Source organism: Calypte anna, chromosome 11 (assembly GCF_003957555.1).
Source record: "Calypte anna isolate BGI_N300 chromosome 11, bCalAnn1_v1.p, whole genome shotgun sequence".
Taxonomy (NCBI): Eukaryota; Metazoa; Chordata; class Aves; order Apodiformes; family Trochilidae; genus Calypte; species Calypte anna.
This window is the reverse complement of record NC_044257.1, coordinates 642,130-664,896: the sequence shown is the minus strand read 5'-3', so window position 1 is coordinate 664,896 and position 22,767 is coordinate 642,130. Positions and strand designations below refer to the sequence as shown.

General features: G+C 57.7%; 2 protein-coding genes across 3 annotated transcripts in view; both read right to left on the bottom strand.

The window, feature by feature from the left end:
• Positions 1–347: 347 nt before the first annotated feature.
• On the bottom strand, positions 348–7,142 carry BCAR1 (BCAR1 scaffold protein, Cas family member). Of its 2 annotated transcripts, XM_030457714.1 has the most exons (7): positions 7,066–7,142; positions 5,509–6,219; positions 4,112–4,273; positions 3,779–3,883; positions 2,226–3,374; positions 1,927–2,016; positions 348–1,577 (listed from the first exon to the last, which is right to left on the bottom strand). In XM_030457714.1, the coding sequence occupies exons 1-7, from the start codon at positions 7,075–7,077 to the stop codon at positions 1,062–1,064; spliced, it is 2,745 nt and encodes a 914-aa protein (XP_030313574.1). In that variant the 5' UTR covers positions 7,078–7,142; the 3' UTR covers positions 348–1,061. The 2 variants fall into 2 exon arrangements, with proteins under 2 accessions (XP_030313574.1, XP_030313573.1); XM_030457713.1 differs by lacking the exon at positions 7,066–7,142 and having other exon boundaries at positions 5,509–6,347.
• A 5,603-nt stretch (positions 7,143–12,745) lies between these two features.
• The window catches only part of CFDP1 (craniofacial development protein 1), a 63,977-nt gene continuing 53,955 nt past the window's right edge, over positions 12,746–22,767 (bottom strand). The window contains exons 6-7 of the mRNA XM_030458018.1: positions 18,757–18,915; positions 12,746–13,520 (exon numbers count right to left, since the gene is read on the bottom strand). Coding sequence (XP_030313878.1) covers positions 13,430–13,520; positions 18,757–18,915 — 250 coding nt within the window. The 3' untranslated portion in view covers positions 12,746–13,429. The remainder of the gene's footprint in view (positions 13,521–18,756; positions 18,916–22,767) is intronic.

Genomic DNA, 22,767 nt, shown 5'->3' with positions numbered 1-22,767 from the left:
GGCATCCATGGAATGGGAGAAGAGGGGTTTCCTGGGATGAGGCATGTTGCTATGAGGGCCATGGTGTGACTTTAGGATGTAGGTTTTCCAGGGGGAAAACCGTGGGAGCAGGGGGATGCCCAGGATGGGGACTGGGGTGTCACCCAGGCTGAGTGTCTGTGGGGGATCCAGGCCCTGAGACCCCGGGACAGGGGAACAGTGTGGCTGTCCTGGCATGTGGGATGGATGGTCAGGGCAGGGACACCTACACCTTCCACATCTGATGAAGTCCTTTAGGAGAAGACACCCCCCCAACCCCTCCCTCCCCCAGCATGCATGCACAGACACCCAGGAGCAGGCAGGGGAGGGGGTGGTTCTAGGTCAATCTTTATGCTGTAGGGGAGCAGGGGCTGAATTTCAGGGGGCTGCAACGCTCCGGGAACCAGCGGAAGCTTTCCCCGTGTTCCAAAGGCACCAATTTCAGTTCACATATCTGTTACAGCTGGTCCAGTAGCAAAACCAGAGACATGAGAAAGCACAGATCAGGCTCCTCCTGCCCCCAGCACCCCTGCCCTGCCTGGGGACACATCCACAGCCTCCAGCACACAGAGGGATGCCACAACCCTTTCCTGACCCACTGCAAGGGGTGGCTTTCACTCTATTACAATCCCCTGGCCCCTTGAGGTGGCTCAGGAGCCCAGCCCAAGAGGGGAACAGCCACAGCATCACCCGAACTTGAGAGATGTATCCATTTTGATTCAACAGGGACAGGGCCCCATGGCCTCTGGTACAGAGGGAGGACAGCAGGAAGGGAGTGGGCACGAATCCACCTCCCAGCTTTGCTTAATCATGGCCATGGCTCTGAAACCAATCCTCTTGCTGGAGGGAGGAAGAAGAGGAAAGGATATGATGGCTGCAGCCCCTCACCCCTCTACCAGCAGAGCCCCAGGACCCTGGCAAGCGTGGGAGTCTCTATGTACATGTCCGCTTACACCGGGCAGAGAGGACCTGTCACGGGTAGGGATGTTATGTCTGGGGACAGAGTGGGGGCCGTGGGGAGGGGACAGCAGCCCCTGGGGCCATCACATAGCCGCCAGCTGGCCCAGCACCATCCTGAACTGCTGCGTGCTGTTGGCGAGGTCCTTGACTCGTTCCATCATGTCCTTGGAGGCAGTGGGGGAAGGGTAGTGGAGGGCGGCTGCCTTGGTGGTCACCACGATCTCCTTGAGCATCTCACAGAGAAGGTTGCTGTAGTGCATGACCTTGTGCTGGACGTCCTGGGCCTTGGCCTGGCGGGACAGCGTGTCCCCGATGAAGACGAGCTTGTGGGCACTGAGGATGACAAACTTGCTGTGGGCCACAAAGATCTTGGGGGGTTGGTTGGTGCTGACAGCGGTGAAGAAGGCGTCGACGGCGTTGGTGAGGGTGGTGAGGTTGGCCTCACACTGCTCCAGGTAGAAGAGGAGGAGCTGGCGGTCGGCGGGACACAAGGCCCCACCAGCCCGGGCTGGGCTGTAGTGCTGGGGGGGGCTCCAGTTGGAGAGGTCATTGTCAATGGGACGTGTCACCTCCTGCTCCAGACGCTCAAACTGCTTCAGCTGTGGGAAAGATGGGCTTGAGGCAGGATGGACACTGAGCCAGAGCCCCCTCCCCAGAGCCACAAGCGTGGATGGCCATGGCCACTGGCCCCAGGTGATGGCCATGCCCCAAGGAAAGCAGCAATGGACAGTGCCAGTGCCAGGACAGCCATGCCAGGCTCCTCTCCAGGAGCACAGTGCCAATGCCCCTCTCCACTGGCACAGGAGGTGAACCAGAACCCAAGTGCAGGGACAGCCACTCAAGAGGGGGCTGTGGTCCTGAACGGCAGCTGGGGGACAAGGGAGCATGGCCCAAAGTCCCCTACCTGCCCTAGAGTGCCCACCCATCCACCCACCCTGGCTCCGTTACCTGCTGGTGTTCCAGCTGGTCCTTGCCCTGCCGGATGATGTTGCCTTTCTCCAGCAGCTCCTTCTGTGTCTTCTCAAACTCCTCCTTTCCCTGCAAAGAAGGAAGGGGCATGACACAGTGGTTAGAGACACCAGCCTTGCTGGGAGTGAGCCTCTGCCTGCCCTGGGACACCCCTCTGTGTCCTCGACCCAGAGGGCAAAAAAAGCAAGGCATGGGTGGCAGAAGCACCACCGCAGCCAAGTGCTGCCCGATGGCACAAAACCCACCCGTGGGGAGCAGCCCCCCCAGTGCATGCCCACCTGGAGATGGACATAGTCATAATCCTCCATCCAGCCACTCTCGTTGTTCTCGTAGGGTGCGTCGGGCGACTCCTGGGCCAGCAACTTGGGTGGGGAGGGCAGGGGCCGTGACTGGATGCTGCTGGCCTTGTCAGAGGGGTGAGGGGGACCATGGCTACTGCTCTCCCCCACCGGCTTTGTCCGTTTGAAGAGGAGGGAGGCGTTGCCATGCAGGAAGGAGGCCAACTGCTTGGTGTCATCGGGGATGCCACGCGAGTGCATGACAAAGTTCTCCAAGTCATCCGTGCCTGGCTTGCTGCTGGCCAGGGCGCTTGGGGCCCAGTGACAAGCATCCAGCGCCTGGCCGTGCCGTGCCAGGGCTTGGTAGACCTCCTCCATCTTCTGCAGCTGCTTGCTGAGCTTGGTGTAGAGGGAGCGGTCAGAGGCCTGGGCAGCGTTGCCCACTGCCCCCCGGGCAAACTCCAGCAGGTCCCGAAGGGCCACCTGGACCCCCTCGGCTGCGCCACGGATGTTGGTGGCGTTGGCCTCCATGTGCTCGGGGCTGCGCCAGTTGGCGCCGATGAAGGACATGAGGTAGGAGACAGCACCACTGATGCTGTGCTGGAGCTTGGCCAGCGTCTCCATGGCGGCATCCAAGTCCAAGGAGAACTCCTTGCCGGCTCCCTTGGCCTGCTCCTTCACAGGCACCACATCCAGCGAGGAGGTGGAGATGTTGCTGCGGGTGCTGCCCGTGCTGGACGCCGAGAGGCGCTTGGTGTCGGCACCCTTGGTCTCGCGGTCCACTTGCGGTGGGACATCGTAGATGTACTCGCCCTCCGTGTCCAGGGAACCCTTGCCCGGGGCGTGCAGGTCCCGGGGCACGTCGTACACCTCCTGGGAGGGAAAGGCCAACCCCCCCAGTTTCTTGAGGCTGGGTGGGACATCATAGATCTCATGGGAGAGCAGCGGCTCGGAGGCACCTTTCCCAGCCACAGGGGGCACGTCGTAGACGTCCTCGGGCAAGTAGGGCTCCTGCTGGGCCAGGACGAGAGGGTGGCGGGAGGGGTCAAAGGCTTTCTGCTTGGAGAAGGCAGGGGGCACGTCGTAGGTCTCCTCCCGTGCCGGACCATCGGGCACATCCTTGCTCACTGAGGGGGGGATGTCGTACACCTGCAAGGGCAGTGGCACAGTCAGCATCGCTGGGACAGTCAGCCTGGATCAGGCATGGACACACCAGTGCCAGCCCCACGACACCAGAAGGGTGTCCAGCTCCCAGGCTGGCTGGCCTCAGCCCTCTCAAAGAACCTCAGCTTCCCACCCTCACTATGTGGCTGGAATCACAACATCCCAGAGCAGCCCTGGTTGGAAGGGACCTCAAAAGATCATCTGGTCCAACGTCATTCCCTAAATAAGATCACCCAATACCCTGACTCCATGCATCTTGAAGGCCTCCAGTGCCAGGAATGTCACTGCATCCCCAAAGAGACTGTTCCAGTGAAGGACTGTTCCCATGCACTGTTCCCAAAAGTGTCTGGCATAGATGGAGATGCTGGGAGCCTCCCAGCAGAACTTACAGTTTGGTGCAGGTTCTTCTCCACGCTGGGGGGCACATCGTAGATCTCCTGCCCTGGGTCCTGTCCGTTAGGACCCTTCACTGCCATGGGAGGGGTATCATAGACCTGCAGAGCAAGGGGAACACAGGATGGTGTGTCAGGGCTGGCATGGGCACCCACCTTTTCCCAGGGACCGCCGGGGAAGGATGAACGCGCCAGAAGCAGCCAAGACCCACGACATGCTCAGCTTTGGGTGTAATTTGCCCATGTTTGGATATCAGACTGTGCCAGAGCATCTCCTGGATGGAGTCGGTGACACCCCCTACTCACCCTCAACCCCCTTCCCAGCCTCACCTCCTGGCTGAACTGGCTTGGGACCCCTCCTCGGACTGGTGGCACATCATAAATCTCCTGTGAGCCAGCAGGGAGGAGGTGGCGAGGGAAATCGTACTCATCCTGCTCGCCCTTGGGGGAGTCGTAGACGTACATCTGTCCCATGCGGGTGGGCACCAGAACCTGGCAGGAGAAGACAGGCACAAGATGAGCACCACTGAGCAACCCCCGGCCTCCTCACTTCCCTAACCCTAAAACCCAGCCCTGAGGGTGGAGAAAAAGGACAGATAACAACAGATCCCATCATCCCAGACTGTCCGGTCCTGGCCAAAGCAGTGCCCACGGGAGGGCGCTCCCTGGCTGGGCTTGCACGCTCCTGACGGTGACGCTGGGGACGGGAGATGATATCACCAGTTATTTATAGCAGCCAGCCTCGACGAGAGACAAAGCCCACTTGGTACAGCCCTGGTGTGCCAAAGGGAATGACCAATTCAGGGACACCGAGAGGCGGGCAGGGATCCGCCAACACCTCCGGGAGCCGGGGGATCCCTGCCCGCGTCTCGGCGCCCACCTTGCTGTGCCACGGGGGACACGAGCGTGGCAAATAAGCGTGGCAGCGTGCAGGTCCTCCCTTTCGGGATGCTTCCGGTGCCCTGGTTGTGATTTGGCAGCGTTCTCAACCCACCCCCCTTCACCGGCTGCTTCCCAGGGCCGTGAGTCAGGGAAGGCTTCCCGGAAAACGCGATACCGAAACCTGCCGGCCCTGCACGTGTGCCAGGGAAAGGGGAAGAGCCAGGAGGAGACAGAGCCACCACACCAGGATCCTCGTGTTGGGGACAAATTGGTGGCTCACCCTTGGCTCACGGGCAAAGCCAACCGGTAAGTGCTGGCAGGCTCCCTGGGGTGGGCAAAATGCTGTCTACCTGCTCTTGCCTCCCATGTTTCCCAGAAGGGAGAAAACATCTCAGCACGGTGCTGGGTACCACAGCTGCCCCCATAACTGGAGTTACTGGTCTGGCCAAGGGTCATAACCCATAACTGGGTCTGGACAAGGGGCATCTTGGAGCAGCTCTGGTGTTCCAAGCACCCCATGCCCACCCCAGGCAGAGCTGCTGTGCCCTCAGTGATACTGGCAGAGCTCACAAGAAACCAAGAAGTCCCAAGCACCAAACACCAGCCCCAAGCTGGGTTTCCCACACCAACCAGCGCACCTCAGTCACCACAGGGTCCCCCTCAGTGTGCCCACTCCTGGGGGCAAAGATAGCCAGGCACCCCCTGTGACAGACACAAAGACTTCCCACTCCAGGAGACAGTGGTGAGCCAAAACCCTGCAGCTCTGGCACCTACTCACTACCAAAGACCACAGAGCACCCCACAACCATGCTGCAAACCCCCTCCCAGGCCGCCCATCATCCTACCTTTCCCTGGGGCTTGTGCCCTTCCCGGCTCCTCATGTCCAAGGACGGGGGCACCTGGTAGATGTCTTGAGCTTGACTGGCCGAAGGAGGAACCTGGTAGACGTCCTGTGGTGGGGTAGCAGAGCCCCCAGGGTATGCCTCAGCCGCTTGACCCATGGAGGGGGGCACCTGATAGATGTCCTGGCCAGGGCTGGAGGAGGCGTGGGGAAGCGTCTGCTTCGGGTAGGCAGGCAGCTGCTTAGCTGGGGCAGGAGGAAACTGTCCGGTCGGGGCTGAGCCCGGGTAGAGACCCTGCTGTGCCTTGCTGGGAACCGGCATCAGGTAGATGTTGTCCCCTTGGGGGCCATAAGAAGGGTGCATGGGTGTGTACTGCGAGGCAGGGGACAGCGGGGTGTAGCCCCCGGGGTGGTGGTAAGGCAAAGCCGGCTGGGGCACCGGCGGCTGCGGCACAGCCTGCCCCTGCACCGGCCCGGGCGTCTGCTGCTGCTGCTGCTGTTGCTGCTGCTGCTGCTGTTTTTTGTCGTACATCCCCACCAGGATCTTGAGGCGATTCCCGGGGACAATGCCCTGCCGGCCATGGAGCGAGCAGAGCCACCAGCCGTCCAGTCCTTGGGTGTTGCGCTCCAGCACCGTCATGATGTCGCCCTTGCGGAAGGAGAGCTCGTCCGGGGACTCGGCCACGTTGTCGTACAGCGCCTTGGCCAACACGTTCTGCAAGGGAGCCCCGGGCCGGGGCGGTGAGCCGGGCCCCGCCGGCCGGGGGGTGGGCATCCCGCCAGGACCATCCAAACCCCGCCGGCCGATCGGCTCCCACCAGCTGGATCTTCCCCGCTCCAGCCGCTTTTTCCCGTCCCCGTTGGAGTTCAACCCATCCTTCCCGGAGGTGGTGCTAGGAAGGGGCCGGGCCCTTCCGCCTCCCCGGTTTCGGGGGGACCTCCTCTGCCTTTCCCTCCCCTTCCCGCCGCCGCCGGGGAGGGAGGAAGTGCCAGGGCGGTGAGTCAGCCCGAGCCGGGGCCGGGGCCATCCCCGCGCCGGCCGCCGCTGGACCTTGGCCCCTTCCTGCCGGTGGCAGTGGCTGTCCCCGCAGCCGCGCTATCCCCGCCAAGCACAGGCGCTGTTCCCCGCAGCCCGCGGTGCCGTGGCGGCGGGGGAACAGGCCGCAGCCTGCCAGGAGCTCCCGCCGCCCCCCCGGCACGGGAGGAACCGGACCCTCCCGCTCTCCCACCTCCCCACGGCGGACCGGGCAGGGAAGGGCTTTGGCCGCCTTCTGCTGCCGCCGCCCGCCCCGCCTGGCCGGGCAAGCCGAGGCCCAGGGCGCTCGGTGGCCGCGGCGGGGTCTCCCGGGGGAGTTCTCCCGGCTCTTCCCGCCGGGCAGAAGCGTGGCCAAGCCGGGCCAGGCCACGGTCACAGCGTGGGGTTCGGCCGCTCCGGGGGCCCTCCCGGGGGCTCGGGGGGAAGCGTCCTCCCCACTCTCCCTCGCCGGGGCAAGGCCGGGGTTCCCCCGCCATCCGTTACCGCCCTCCCCGCCCGTCCCTTCCCCCCGCCGTCCCCGCTCACCAGGTAGTTCATCTTCCCGCGGGGCCGCTCCGGCCCTAGCAGCGGGGGGCCGGGGGCCGGGGCCGGGCCGGGGGCGGCGGGGCGGGCGGGCGGAGCGCGGGCGGCGGCGGCGCCGTAGGGATCATTATAGCGGCGGGAGCGCGGGGGGACGGGGCGGGGGCGGGGCCTGGGCGAGGGGCGGGGCCGGGGCAGCAGCACCGGCAGCGGGGGCGGGACCGGACCGGACCGGGCGGGTGTGCAAGGGGTGTGCAAGGGGGGTGACAGGTGTGCAAGGGGTCGGCACGGAACGGCACGGCACACGCGAGACACGCGGGACACGCGGCACCCCACGGCACACGTGACACACCGTGACACGCTTTGCACACCACAACAGCCACACACACCGTCTTCACGGCCTGTCCCGACAGCTCGGCCACGTGTCCCATGGGTGCCCACGGGTGTGTGCGGGAGCTCTGGGCAATGCAAGTGGGCAGGGATGGAGGTGGTGATGGTGGAGGTGAAGATGATGGAGGTGGTGATGAAGATGGTGATGATGGAGGCAGTGATGGTGGAGGTGAAAAAGATGGAGGAGGTGATGATGGAGGTGAAGATGGAGGTGAAGATGGTGGAGGTGTTGATGATGAAGATGGTGAGGATGGAGGTGAAGATGGAGGTGAAGATGGTGGAGGTGTTGATGATGAAGATGGTGATGGTAGAGGCGGTGATGGTGGAGGCAGCGACAGAGGCAGTGAGGGAGGTGTTAGTGAGGGAAGCAGCAGTGATGGAGGCAGTGATGGAGCTGCAGGGCTGTGAGCAAGCAGCACTTGCCAGAGCAGGCCGGGAGCTGCCTTTCTTTGCCCATCCAGCTGCCTCCAGTGCCTGTCCCCCACCTCAGCACCTCCTCTCAGCTGTGCTGTCCCCAGGGGCTGCCTTTGGGCCACACCAGTGTGTGGCAGTGGAGTTGAGGCTGGACTGCAAACACTGCCCTTCCATCCCCAAAACACAGGGCTGCTGCTCCTGCTCCCCCAGAACCACCACCACTGCCCACCCTCCCTGCACTGTCTCCTGCTTGGCCACAGGCACCCTGGGCATCGCTGTAGGGAGGGGAAACTGAGGCAGGGCTGTGGTTAGGAGGGATCTGGCTGCAGAGGTTGTGGTTGTGCCTGCAAACCACAGCTGCCCTGGCAGGCACAGCTGGAGGGTTGCGGTTTCCTCTTGCTGGTGGCAGTGGTGACAGCAGTGACAGTGCCGGGGCTGAGGCATTACCCGGATGGATCAGAGCTCCCCAGCCCATCCCAACATCCCAAACACTGTGTTTGTGTTGTTCATTCCCAGCCATTTGGATGCTCTGGATCCAAAATCTCCAGAGCACTGGGAGCTGTCACACATCCCCCCTGCTTCCAGTACCACCCCACTGTGTGTGTGTGTGTGTGTGAGACAGGAATCAACAGGTTTCCCTTCAGCTTCTCCCACCTCTCAGACAACAACACACCAAATAGATCCAAACAGAGCATTCCAGGGATGCTCAGTGCTGGGGTGGTGCAGCTGGAGCATCCTGGTGCAACTGGCAGGGTGGTACCCATGGGTGACACACCTGCTGGCTCAGGGTGTTTGGGGGAAGGATGCTGCCGGGGATGTAGGTTGCTCCAGCAACGGTTGCTATGGAAAAACCCTTCATTGGTGAAATTCCCAGCCATATCCATGGTTCTGTCATGTCTTTGGGAGAGTCCCCTGCATCTGGAGAGCCAGGCATGGCCACCTCTGCACCAGGCAGGCAGCTGCAGTGCTGCAGGGCACCTTGACAGGAAGCTGAACATGAGCCAGCAGTGTGCCCAGGTGGCCAAGAAGGCCAATGGCATCCTGGGCTGGCTCAGGAACAGCGTGGCCAGCAGGTCCAGGGAAGGGATTCTGCCCCTGTGCTCAGCCCTGGGGAGGCCACAGCTTGAGTCCTGTGTCCAGTTCTGGGCCCCTCAGCCCCTCAGGAAGGAGCTTGAGGTGCTGGAGCAGGTCCAGAGAAGAGCAAGGAGGCTGTGAAGGGATCCAGCAGAATTGCTGTGAGGAAGGGCTGAGGGAGCTGGGGGTGTTGAGGCTGGAGAAGAGGAGGCTCAGGGGAGACCTCATCACTCTCTGCAACTCCCTGAAAGGAGGTTGGAGCCAGGGGGGGGTTGGGCTCTTTTCCCAGGCAACTCTCAGCAAGACAAGAGGGCAGGGTCTCAAGTTGTGCCAGGGGAGGTTTAGGTTGGAGATGAGAAAGAATTTCTTTCTGGAGAGGGTGATCAGGCATTGGAATGGGCTGCCCAGGGAAGTAGTGGATTCTCCGTGTCTGGAGATCTTTCCAAAGAGCCTGGATGTGGCACTCAGTGCCATGGGCTGGGAACCACGGGGGGAGTGGATCAAGGGTTGGACTTGATGAGCTCTGAGCTCCCTTCCAACCCAGCCAGTTCTAGGATTCTGTGATTCCTGTGCCAGCTTTTCCTGTTTTTTTCTCCTGGCTCCTGTCCTGGGAAGGTGTCAGAGGACCCCAGATGGGGGCCATCAGGGGAGCAGGATGTTCTATCAATTGGTCATTAATGCCCCCTTGGCTCAACCATTGGACAGGATGCCTTTTGGTGAATCTACACTGGAGTACAGCTCCGGGACATCCCAGGAAAGGTGGTGGCACTGAGACACCAGTGGGGCTGGAGCCATCCCTGGGGACCCCAGCAGCTCTGTATGGGGCTTTCTGGTCCTGCCCACAGCACCTGCCTGAAGCTCTGCCAGGTCTGTGCTTCCCACCTCCCAGAGCAGCAATAGGATTACACGGGACTGAGTCTCCTAGCAATGAACAGAAGAATAAATCCTATAAGGCAGGACGGGATTTATTAGACTTCAATATTCTGGAAATAATGAGGACATTTCTCTTGGCTTGTAATATCACGGGACCAAACAGGATCACAAGAAGGATTTATCCCTGTGCCTTTCCCTGCTGCCGGGCCAGTTTTCAGCTGAGGAGAGGAGATGGTGGGGGAGACTGCTTGCCTTTCTGGAGAGTGGGATGGTGGAGCATCCCTCTCACCCCCAGAAAGGCTGAGGCAGAGGGCAGGGCTTGGGCTGCCCCACCAGTGGATGCTCTGTTTGTCTCCCCAAGGGCTGGAGTGGATCCTCACCCCTGGATGGGGCTCATTGCTGGGAGCTTCTAACCCCAGCACCACCACCAGTGTGAGGATGCTCACTCAGGTGGGGTGGGAACACCATGAGCAGCCCTGTTACCCCTACTTACCAGTTAACCCCAGTTAACACTGCAGCCAGAACCCTCACTGTGCTGCCAGCTGGGATGTTGTGAGGGAAAGAGGTGGCAGAGTCTGGAATCAGAAGATGCCTCAGCATCACCTCCTGGGCATCAGCTCTTCCAGGTCCCCACTTTGCCCCACGGTATCTCTGGATCCTGCTGTGCTGCTGGGATGGCCCACGGGATGCCACCCCTGGGCACCCAGCTCTGAACCTTCCTCCCACGCTCAGAACTGGATGTTTATTCCCACATCCTTATGGCCAAAGCAGCTTTGAATGCAGGAATTACCTCCCTGGCTGCAGTTCCCGTGGCCTCTCCCCAAACCCTGAGGAGCAGCTCAGTGCTGGGGTCTGCTGCAGCTGGGTTCCTGCCACAGAAACCCTGACTGCCTGGGCACAGGACACAATCCCTGCCTTGTTTGGGGCCCAGCCACACAAGGGGCCCCTTCAGGCAGCTGGGGATGGGGGAACTCCCCCAGGGCAAGGTGATGCTCAGGCCATGAGGGTCTCCTTGGAGGGACAAAATTATCCCAAGCCATGAGTGGGTGGGTTCAGACCCATGGAGGTGCTACCCAGAGAAGGTGGCTCAAGGTGGGCATATCCCAAAAGAGGGACCCACATCTCCTGGGAGCTTCGCTTCTCCCAGAAAGCTCAGGGCTGGTGGAGATGCTGAGGGCTGGTGGGTTTGAGTCGCCCCCTCTTTATGGGAAGGCGATGGAAATACCAAGTGGATTGGCTTTGGGCTTTTGGTTTTTTGTTTTTTTTTTGTCTTTCCTTAGCAGTCAAGCTGGGTGTTTCTGGTGAACTGTAAATCACTCCTCGTCTTCAGGAAAGAGGCGAGGAATACATGATCCAACCAAGCAAAAACGTGGGACACTTGGGAGTGCACAGGGAGGAAGCCAAGACTCATCCCCAGGCTGGAGGTTGCCTTCTGGCTGTCACACTGAGCCCGTCCCAGCTTGCCAGGCCAGGAGCTGGCAGGGCAGCCCAGCATCCTGGGAGCATCCTGGGAGCCCAGCAGGGCAGGGCATGGAGCCATGAGCTGGGGAGCCCAGTGGAGAGGCCAGCTGAGGCTCCTGGCCACTGCTGGTAAACACCACTTTTCCAGCAGGTCAGGTTGCTTCCAAGATTTCAAGATTTTCCACATTTGCTCAGCTGAAGGGAAGGCAAAAAGAAAAAAAGAAATATCCAGGGAAGAGAGGCCAGAGAAGTTTTGGAGAGTGGAGCTGGGCTGGTAGGCAAGATCCCTTACCCAGGGATCACTGATTTCCCAATTCACCTGTGTGCCAGTGGGGGCTGTGCTGGCCAGGTCCCACGAACACCTTCTTGGCATCTGTGGGCATCCAGAGCCATCCCCCTCGCCCTTTGGAGCCCAGAGTTCTCTGTGCACACAGCCTGGAGCTCTTTAAGGCTTTTAAGGCACCCTGGCTGAGCTCCTGCCCCTCTGTCTCACTGTCAGCAAGGATCTGCTGCCAAACAAACCCACCTTGCCTTGGGGTCCCTACTGAGAGGGACTTTTCAAGCAGGGCAGGACAGGTCCCCTGAGAGGAAGGAGGGGGCCAGGGATGGTCCTGAGCCCCCCAGGGGGGACAGCAGCCCCACTACTAGAGCAGCACTTGCCTTACTCTGCAGCCTCTCCAAGGGCCAACCTCCCAACCATGTTTTTGGTTGATTTTGCAAACAAAACCCAAGCAGCCACCGGCTTGGGAAGGGTTGGTTGAGAGGTGAAAACGTCATTAGCCCTGTTGTTTTGTTTCTGTCTAGTTTCAGGCTCCTGTAAGCACGTCCCCAACAGCTGATTGTGTACAGAACAGGGATCCAAAGGCTGCAGCTCCCCCAGCACGGGGTGTTTTGTTCTTGTCCATCTCACAAGAGCAAGGGCTGACTCAGCAGCTGACACACGAGCCAAAGGTCCAGCGGTGGCATCGCTCCCCCTGGGACCTGCAAGGACAGGGCCTGTGCCACCTTCCCCCTGGCAAAGGCTGCTCTAGAGAGCGGGCCCAGAGCAACCTGAGGGCAGAGGCAGAGGACATGCAGAGGCTTAGCACAGGGAGGTGCTGAGCTGGGGCAGGCAGAGCAGCCGGGATGGCCAGGATGACGGGGAGCTGCTGGCCCATTGCTCACTCCACACCCAGACGCCTCTGTCTCCCTTCCAGGCAGCTTCACTTGTGAATGTCCCTGCATGGCCAGGCCTCGGGGGGGTTTCCTTACTCCTGCAGCACTGCTACAGGAGGACTACACTTTCCTCATCACCCCCCAATTCCAGATTTAATCCCAACGCCAGCCCCGGTGCTGCAGAGGGAAAGGGACCCTCAGGTTTCACTCAAGGCCACCTCTGAGCAAGGATTTTCACCATCACTTGTTCCTGGATGTCTGACCCTTAATTTCTTCACCTTGTTTCCCATACAAACCACACTGCCAGCATGCAACAGGGTCGGGATGGAACATTTTATTCACGTTAACGCTCGGATCCTGGCCCCGTCCTGCCTGCTGCAGCTGCTCCCATCTTCTTGTCAGCATGAACAAGGAAGGATTTCTTCATCGCCTTCCTTAACCCCCCCCCCAGCATCATCAGACCCCACAAACAAGTACAGACAGTTCAGCTTTGTCTGGGCAGGAGCGCAGTGGGGCAGGGAGTGCTGCAGGGTTGGCAGAGCAGGAGAAGGGCTCCAGCCCTGAATCCCATGGCTTGTGCACGCCCAGCAGCCACGAAACCTTCCTGAAGCTCCTCTCACAATCAAACACACCAGCTGAGCCTCAGCTCAGGTTCCAGCACCCTCCCAAGCCCTGGTGGCTCCTCCTGCTGCCAAGAAGCACCAGGGGCTGGCAAAGGATGGGTGCCACCATCACTTCTCCTTGGAAAGCTGCCTGCCAGAAATCACACTGGTGTCTTCTGTCACCTGCTGGGCCATTTAACCCGAAAAGTAACCCTTCCCACTGACAAATACCCTCCCCAAACTATTACAGTAAAAGGAAAAAACCTGTATGTTGAGGCATCCAGGCTCAGTCTTGGGTGGACAATGGTTTCCATGCCTGCTTCTCAGGGGGTGGCTGGCAGCCCCCAGCCAGTGCTCAGGCACAGAAAGGAGCAGGATCCCCCGCTGCCACCCCTGGCACATCAGGGCTTCATCCTGCTCAGTCTGAGGTCACGTTCAATTTCAAACTGCCTGTGATCCACACGCTCCAGGAATGCTTTCTTCTCGATGTACCTGCAGGGAGGCAGAGGCTGTGAGCAGAGCCTGCAGCAGCCAGCACTGCCCCAACCTGAACAGACAAGAAGGAATCATCTGCTTCCCTCCTTTTCTCCCTCCATGAGCTGATCATTGCACTGAGCAGCTCCTGCAGACACCAGAACTGCTTTGCAACCTGCCAGGTATCTATCTCCTTGCAGAGGTCTGAGGAGAAGGGTGCCTGTAGGCTGGAGCTGCCTCTGGTTCCAGCTCTCCTCTGACAGCTGAGAAATGACTCCCACACACAGCTCGAAGGGGCTGAGGGCAGATCCTCAGCAGGAGAAGCATCTCTGAGGCTGCCCAGGTGACTCTGCCCGTGCTCCCCCAGTAAAGCTCCTCTCAGACCCAACCAGAGCAGCACATCCCTCGTCACGAGTTGGTGATGGGCACCATCGCTGCATCAGGGATGCAAACAGCTTTACCCAGCAAACCTGCAGCAGCTCGGGGATGCAGGCCAGGGGTTTCCCAGCCACAGACCAGCTCTGAACCACTGCCCAGTGTTTACTTCTCTCTCAGTGAGGCACCTGAGCGCTGCAAGGAAGGAAGGCAAGCACGTGTGTGCCTGGAAAAGCACCTCGCTGCTCATTAATGGCATGCAGCTGAATCTTAATGTACTTCACTGCAAACCCTTGCCACAGATAGCCAGGGGCTGTGCTACTAATTAACCTACAGAGGGAGTGAAATTGCAATTCAAAACAGGAGCTGTAATTGAATCATCACAATTGTTTTGCATTTGTTCCAGGGTGGCAAACTCTTGGCTGTCATGACAAGGTCATTACGCTCAGTGCAGTAGGAGATGCATCAGTCGCTGTGTTTGGCTGCTCCCTGCCAGTAGCCAGAGAAGCAAAACTGCTTGAAAATAAGACTGAAGGCTGCCAGGAAGAGGAGCCTGGTGGGATCTGAGGGTTTTCCAGGCTCCTGGGTGGCTGGCAGCATGCAAGGGAAGGCTGAAGCCCCTTTCCACCACCAGCAGTGGTCCCTCTAGGGCAGCAGGGGCTGGGCTGGCTTTGGTGACAAGGTCTCTGCTTTGTGCCACAACTACTGAACAGCCCTGGTACTCCTGCCCCCACAGCCATCACTGGAAATGAGTTAACCCAAATGAATTCCAGCCCCAAAGGTCTCTGCTGCCACCCACTCCCATCACAGCCTGAGGCCGTCTCCCGCCTGACACAATGGGGTCAGCTCATCCCCACTGGCTCTGAGGGAAGAGGGACTGGCAGGGTGTGACACAGATGATGTGCTGGAGGTGTTTTCCTGACCCCCAGCCCCTCACCATCAGAGGAGGGATGTGCTCTGAGGCTCAGGAAAGGCGGGCAGGGCAGTGCCGCTTCCCCTCACCCCCAGCAGCAGGAGCTGATCTGCTCCCAGGGAGGGCAGGAAGGAAGCTGGGGGTCAGTGTCTCAGATTGCAGGGGGTCAGTGTCTCAGATTGCAGGGGGTCAGTGTCTCAGAATGCAGGGGGTCAGTGTCTCAGACTGCTGGGTGTGCAGCTCTCCTCCCTTTCTGCTGCTCAACACCAACCACAGCCTTGGCCGGGAAGGACAGAGCTAACGGGGGTCACTGCTGGGGACACCCTGACTGCCAGGGCAGCTACAGCCCCAATCTGAAGCTCCTTCAGCCCCTCTGCAACTTCCTTCTACTGACCCAGTGAGGGGTCAGTGCCCTCCTCCTCCTCCTCCTCCTTCTCCATGGTTGCTGTGCCTCTCGGGCAGGCAAGGACTTGCTGCTGGGGGATGGATACGGATCACAAACCAGGAATGTGGTCTCATGGCCACAGCCAGCGGCTCTGCCTGGAGGAGGAACCATGACCTTACCCCATGGCCTTGTCCTTGGCCAGCCCCAGGAAAGTGCCAGAGGGGCCAGAGCAGTCCCAGAGAGGCACCACCTGTGAGGACACTGGGATTTATGGAGCAGACAGCCTGGGAACAGGCCTGGATGGCAAGTAATGGGGGCATGGGGAGGCTGGAGGTGCTGCTGGGCACCAAGAGGGAAGCAATGGGTCTGAAGGGCTAGCACCCCAAAACCTGCAGCTCTGTCTCCAGGACTGGCACCCCAAAACCTGCAGCTCTATCTCCAGGGCTGGCAGCCTGAGCCCTGCAGCTCTGTCTCCAGGACTGGCACCCCAAGACCTGCAGCTCTGTCTCCAGGACTGGCATCCCCAAACCTGCAGCTCTGTCTCCAGGGCTGGCACCCCAAAACCTGCAGCTCTGTCTCCAGGACTGGCACCCCTAGACCTGTAGCTCTGTCTCCAGGACTGGCACCCCTAGACCTGTAGCTCTGTCTCCAGGGCTGGCACCCCAAACCTGCAGCTCTGTCTCCAGGGCTGGCACCCCTAGACCTGCAGCTCTGTCTCCAGGGCTGGCACCCCAAAACCTGCAGCTCTGTCTCCAGGACTGGCACCCCTAGACCTGTAGCTCTGTCTCCAGGACTGGCATCCCCAAACCTGCAGCTCTGTCTCCAGGGCTGGCAGCCTGAGCCCTGCAGCTCTGTCTCCAGGACTGGCACCCCAAAACCTGCAGCTCTGTCTCCAGGGCTGGCAGCCTGAGCCCTGCAGCTCTGTCTCAGGCTGGCAGCCAGCAGCAGGGCGCTGCCCCACAGCCGTGCAAAGTGCACCAGGGAGGCACAAACAGTGGCTCATGCTTGCCCTAACAACCTTTGCTACCTGAATCAATCCCTTCCTGTAAATGATCAGCCTGTATGGAAACAGGGCAGCTGTGATCCACACTGCAGGAAGGTAAATTTTCTGGGAGAAAAGGCTGGCTCTGCTCAGGAGGGCTGCCTGTCCCCTGCCAGTCACTGTCACTCACCCAGGACACGGATGCACCCAGTCTGGCCCCGCACCCAGAGCTGGGCTGCTCCCCCAGTGGGCCTGCTCTACAAACCTGGCCTAATTCAGAGGCTGCTACACATTTTCCATTTATAAAGGACACCCAAGAGATGACAGCAAAGGAGATAAAGCTGCCCTTGCTCCTGACTTCATCCCCTCCTGTCAAATCCAGGACAGGCCCTCAGGATCTGGCACGACCAGGCTGCACAAGCCTGGATCCTGCTGCTGGGCGAGGGGAAATTGCCCTCTGGGGCTGGCAATATGAGGGGCAGAAAATCAAGAGGCAAGGGTGGAGACAGCCACTGCCCCCTCTGCCTGGCTGGTAGCTGCCACCAGCCCCAGGAAGATGCCCCAGCCCCTCGTTCAGCTGAGGATGGGCTGGGGTGGTTGAGGCATGATGTGAACAGAGACTTCTGCAAGGCTACTGCAGAGAAGAGAAATAAGGGAAAAGAAGTCTCCTGCCTCTCTGAAGACACACAGGGACTATCTCTGTAGTGTGCAGGCACACGTGGCCTTGGGTAGAGGCTTCTGGGAGCAAGTTGTGGCTTTCCTTGTCAGGCAGACATTTTTAATTACACAGCAGGACAGGCAGGGACCAGAGGTTTCTAAGTCATGCTGGCACCAGGGACACAGCAGCACCCATTCCCTCCTGCCTGGGTTGAAGGGTTAACAACCCCTCATTACAATTTTTATAGTGATGCATAAATGATTGCCCACTGAAGGGTGAGCAGAGCCTGCATTATTAAAGAAGAAGAGCTGGCTGGGGAAGGGACAACAGGCTGCTGCAGTGGTGGCAGCCTGACCTGTCCCTCGAGCAGGCTGGCTGCTCACTGGTGGCCCAGCTTGCTTCACACCATGGGTATTGGGAGGTGGCCTGCAGCAGAAAGAGAGTGGGCACATCCATCAGTGCTCCTCCCTTCCTCCTTCCTTCACCTTGCAGGTTGGTGTGTTTCACAGCAAGCAGATCTGTGGTTGATCCCCTCCCATTATGAGCCTGACTCACATGAACAGATTTGTTAGGAGTGTCTGAAGTCATGGCATCACATTTCTCCTCTGGTTTAATGACAAAAATCACTTGCCAATAGGCTGGTGGATTTTCTAGCCTGGGATGTGACAAGCAGCAAAATGCAAAGCTGTCCAAGCTTACAGATGCTCTTAAAATTGCTGCTCTGCTTTGCTCAGCTTTTCCACGTGCTGATCCTTTCTTCAGCCTTCAAGGACCATTACACTGGCATCTCTGGAAAGCTCTGCCAGGCATGAAGAGTGAGCTGCCCTGCTTGGATGGGGTGGGAAGGAGCACTGCCTAGGAAAGGTCAGTGTGCTAGCTCTGAACAAGCATGAGATGCCATCAAACCCTCCTGCAGGGCACCCCAGTCCAGCTGGGGTGTGTAGAGCCCATCTGAGAGTGATGGACCCTGATCCAGGCTGACTCCACTGACTGTGGAAAAACCCAGAGAACTGCTCTACTTGTTCAAGGGCAAGTGTCAGGTGAAGGATGCAGGCAGATCAGACAGAGCAGGGGTGTTGTGGAAGGGTGCAAGGTCAAACTGAAAGGAAAAAAACCCAGCAGTTATAAAATACCTACTGGAAATATAAAATCCAGTCTGTTGGAATGCAGAAGCTCCGAGTTCTTCCCACAGAGTAAAAGAACAGCTTACAATAAAAACAGACTTTATGAGCTGTCCACTAAGCTGGTTATGTTTTCCCAGGGCTTAGCAAAGCACTTGTAGTGGAAATGCTGCTTCTGATCTTATTATCCTTCCCTGCAGTGCATGTTATTAGCTTTCTGCTTTATTTACAGCATTGCCATTTACTTTTACAATACTTCCATTAACTTCATTGGAGTGAACATTGCTTGATGCCCATAATCAATGCCCAGTGCTGCCATAATCTTTAACACACCTTGTCATCAATTGTTTGGGGCATGCACGCATCTTTACACAGGAGGAGGGAGGACAGACACAGCTGGAACGTGTCACTTGAAGAACAGGACAAAAAACATACCTCCTGATTTGAGCCTTTTTTTTTTTAAAAAGAAACAAAAACAAAGAAGAAAGAAAACAGGGCAAAGGCAATTTTATTTCCTCGTGGGAGTGCTGCACCAGACCAGTTCAGGCTGCATCTGTGCTACCAGCAGGAGAGAAGATAAAGCACAGCCAAATTCTACCCTAGCTGGACTTAAAGAACTGCCAAGGTCATTGGCAGGGAGCGATGGGTGCTTGCAGACTTACCTGTCTCCCTGTGATACCTAGAGTAGCTACTGGCTTTATGTATCCCTCCCATAAATCCTTAAGGAACCCCATGGGTGTGCTGACCCAGCAAAGGGGATCCTACAGGAGCAGGAAGCAGTGGGAGATGCTGGATTACAACTTGGGAAAGTCCCTCTTACCCGTCTTTCCCTCGGTTATGAATCGCCAGCTCCTCCACAATCCCCTCCTCCTCCTTGAAGCTCTCCCAGTCCAGTTTAGATTTCTCCAGTGTACTCATCTTCTGCTTTTTGGAGCCAATCTTCCCCAGGAGGCTGCTCATGCCACTTGGCCTCTTCACCCTGATGGAGATAAAGGGGAAAATGTTACTTAAAGGCAGGGAGGCAGCGTCAGTTTACTATTAAAAGCAGAGCTGAGAAATGTCACGTGTGAGAGTGGGGTGGCCTTGGTGGTGGCCACCTCCTCTAAACAGGTGGCCACCAAGTTCAGGCAGCCTGCAGAACATCAAGGTCACACTTCCTGAGATCCTGCTCCACCACTCCCTTGGAAGCAGCTCAAATGGGTATCTCAAACACACATCTCAAACGCTTGCTTTTTCTCAAAGGGCTTCTTCATTTATCTTCCTAAGAGAACAGAAAGCTCTGAGGCCAAAAGAGATCATTAAATCATCTAGTTTGACCCCGTGTATACACCAGGCCAAGCAGTTCCACTGATCACCTCCATGCTAAGCCTGCTTCTTTGTCTTCAGTTTAAAGTGTGGTTTTCTGGAGGGGCTCCAGCCTCAGTGCGTCACCAGTGCTGACAACACATCTAGGAATTAACCATTTCGTTGCTATCAGGATGCCTGGTTTCAACTTGATTTTTTTCTAGCTTTATTAGATTCCAGGCACTGCAGCTTACTCTAAATGTCAGAGTACTTTGTTGCCCAGACTGGTCTCATTCAGTAACACACTCGTGTGTCAGAACAAACTTATATCTGATTTTTTTTTTAATTTTTTTTTTTTTGACAAAGAGATGGAGGTCTTTATGCCCCTCATTTAAGTGCATTTTGTCCCAGCCTCTACATCATTTCTAAAGCTTTGTCCCCCCTGCCCACGTGTCACCACTTTCTGAAGATGGGACCACCAGAACCACGTGTAACCCCCATCCTTTACCTGGACACATATTTCTGTCCAAGGACTGTGCAAATCCTCTTAGTGACAAGATCACACAACATATACATTGCCATCCTACACCACCTCCGGGTCCCTGGCTAGCAGGAAAAACACTTTGCTTTTTCAGCTCCTTGTTCTTAGAGGACCCAAATCCCAACTGTGTGGCAGGGCCCCCTGAATCAACCCCTTTGAGCTGGGAAATGCACACACAGGGACTGGGGTCAGCCAGGTCACCCTCCAGGAAGACAATTCTCAGGGTTAGGAACCTGTAAAACAAACTCCTATTAACTCCTTCTTAAACCCCTCAGGAGAGAGGGGGGCAAACAGCTTCCCATTGAACTCCCTGTTTACACACATTCCAGAGATAACTTCAGGTCTTCTGGGCCTTTGCCTATGCTAGAAGCCCTGAGAGGAAATGATTCTCGTTCCTGAGAGATGGAGGAATTTGGGGAGGGGAGGCAGCCAGGTGAGAAGAGCAGACTGCTCTGCATCAGTTCTCTCCAAGCACATCCCTGCCCACAAGTAGCCGTTCTCCTTCTTGGGAGTGCATCCAAAGTTGTCCTTATTGGATCATTAGCATGGTTTATGCTTCCATAATTTGCAAGCCTCTAAAGGAAAATCATTCTGCAGGTTGTATGGTTATAAAGAAAATAACATCACTGGAAGCCTCAGCCAGAAGATACCCAGTGCAACAATGGTGGCCATGGCCCCGTGGGGTTGCAGCTTCCTGATGCAGATACATTTGGGCTACAAACTCTGAATTAAGGGCATCTTGGCAGGCTCCATAGCCCATAGGCAAAGCTGCTGGCCCTTCCTCACAGTGCCCTAGGACCTGGCTCTCTTATTTCTTTCAGTCCCAGCCCACCACTGGAGAAGAAACCAGAAGCCAGCACTGCTCACTCTGTGGGGACACAGAGAAGATGGATGCTCCTTTGGCCACCTTCAGCCCATCAAGAAGCTGGATGCTCCTTTGGCCACCTTCATCCCATCAAGAAGATGGATGCTCCTTTGGCCACCTTCATCCCATCAAGAAGCTGGTTGCTCCTTTGGCCACCTTCATCCCATCAAGAAGCTGGGTGCTCCTTTGGCCACCTTCATCCCATCAAGATGGATACAGACCTTCCCATCATGGTCACAATGACCCTTGCTCAGCCCCAGATTCTCCATTATTTATCCTGACCTGCAGGTGGCAGGGAAGTGAGGCAAGGGGGTAAAATATGCAAAGATGTTCTCAGCACAAGATAAAATTGGAGAGGTTTGGTTCTCATATTTTGCTATCCAGAACTCCATGTAAGCCTTGCACAACCACCAAACCAGGATCAGCTGCCTGTTCAAACTCTGAGGGAGTGGAGGAGAGGAGATATGACAAGAAGGCAAAAATGAACAAAATATTGAGCAAGCACCCCCTGTGGCAGTCCCTGCTGAGCAGCTGCCTGGGAGGCAGAGCCTGGTGCTTGTGCAAGGCTGCTCCTTCCCTTGCACTGGGAGGCCTTGGGTTGAACATGGGACCTAAAGAAGCTCTGAGACAGATCTAGAGAAGGGCTATGGCTGACCCAGCTGGCTACACTCCCTCTTCCCCAAGCCAGACAGGCAGAAGATGTTTAAATTAACACGAGGTACTGAAGCTGAAGAGGAGCCAGCAGTGTGCCCAGGTGGCCAAGAAGGCCAATGGCATCCTGGGCTGGCTCAGGAACAGCGTGGCCAGCAGGTCCAGGGAAGGGATTCTGCCCCTGTGCTCAGCCCTGGGGAGGCCACAGCTTGAGTCCTGTGTCCAGTTCTGGGCCCCTCAGCCCCTCAGGAAGGAGCTTGAGGTGCTGGAGCAGGTCCAGAGAAGAGCAAGGAGGCTGTGAAGGGATCCAGCAGAATTGCTGTGAGGAAGGGCTGAGGGAGCTGGGGGTGTTGAGGCTGGAGAAGAGGAGGCTCAGGGGAGACCTCATCACTCTCTCCAACTCCCTGAAAGGAGGTTGGAGCCAGGGGGGGGTTGGGCTCTTTTCCCAGGCAACTCTCAGCAAGACAAGAGGGCAGGGTCTCAAGTTGTGCCAGGGGAGGTTTAGGTTGGAGATGAGAAAGAATTTCTTTCTGGAGAGGGTGATCAGGCATTGGAATGGGCTGCCCAGGGAAGTAGTGGATTCTCCGTGTCTGGAGATCTTTCCAAAGAGCCTGGATGTGGCACTGAGTGCCATGGGCTGGGAACCACGGGGGGAGTGGATCAAGGGTTGGACTTGATGAGCTCTGAGCTCCCTTCCAACCCAGCCCATTCTATGATTCTAAGAACACATTTCTCTGCACACACTTCACTCTCCAGACACACTTGCCCTTACTCTTGTGCCTGCCTTTGGAGTGGGAGAAGTGGGGATGCAGATATGGAGGGTGTTGACCCTTGTCCCTACATGTCTGGTCAATGTTTTCTGGGGCAAAGAGCCCTGATGATGTAAGAGCCACCTCACCTGTCCAGGGGCACTCACAGCTCCCCTGTACCTGCCAGCTCTTCCGTGGGTGGGAGGAGATCCAGCATGCACCTGGAAAAACCCACTTGAAGCTGCTTCAGAACCTCTCCCGGGTATCAGAGGTTTGCCTGCCCCCCAGAGCATCAGGCAGGTTCAGAAGCAAGCTTGAACACGCCAGGACTGATGTGTTTTTGGCTGAAACTTGGGCTGCCAGCAGGGAAGAACTGAGATGGGACAGGAGCCCATTGGCCAGGCTGGGCTGTGCCACATGTCCCTGCACAAACCAGGCTGAGCCCTGCTGTCCCCAAACCACTGGGGAGGACATCAAGGGAACCAAAAGTAAAATGGTTCCATGGGCAGAGGTGGAAGCAGAGGCAGTGCTGCCTCCTCAGCAGGGAGCAGGAGCACAGGCCAGATGAAGGTTTCCCTTCACACCTCTTTTCTCCCATGGTGATTCCTGTCATGCACACCCATCTGTAATGGTGTCAAGGCCTCTTAGCCATGTCTCTAAGGAATATCCCTTAAAAGACACAACTCACCCCATGGCTGAAGTTACAGAGTCCAGGCTATGAACACAGACCACCACCAAAGG

Excerpts from the sequence above, each read along its gene's own strand:
- BCAR1 (XM_030457713.1), bottom strand. The coding sequence starts at position 6,279 with ATGCCCACCCCCCGGCCGGCGGGGCCCGGCTCACCGCCCCGGCCCGGG. Across the intron at positions 4,274-5,508 it reads GGCACAAGCCCCAGGGAAAG|GTTCTGGTGCCCACCCGCAT; the intron begins GTAGGATGATGG and ends TTCTCCTGCCAG. Across the intron at positions 3,375-3,778 it reads AGAAGAACCTGCACCAAACT|GTGTACGACATCCCCCCCTC; the intron begins GTAAGTTCTGCT and ends CTGCCCTTGCAG.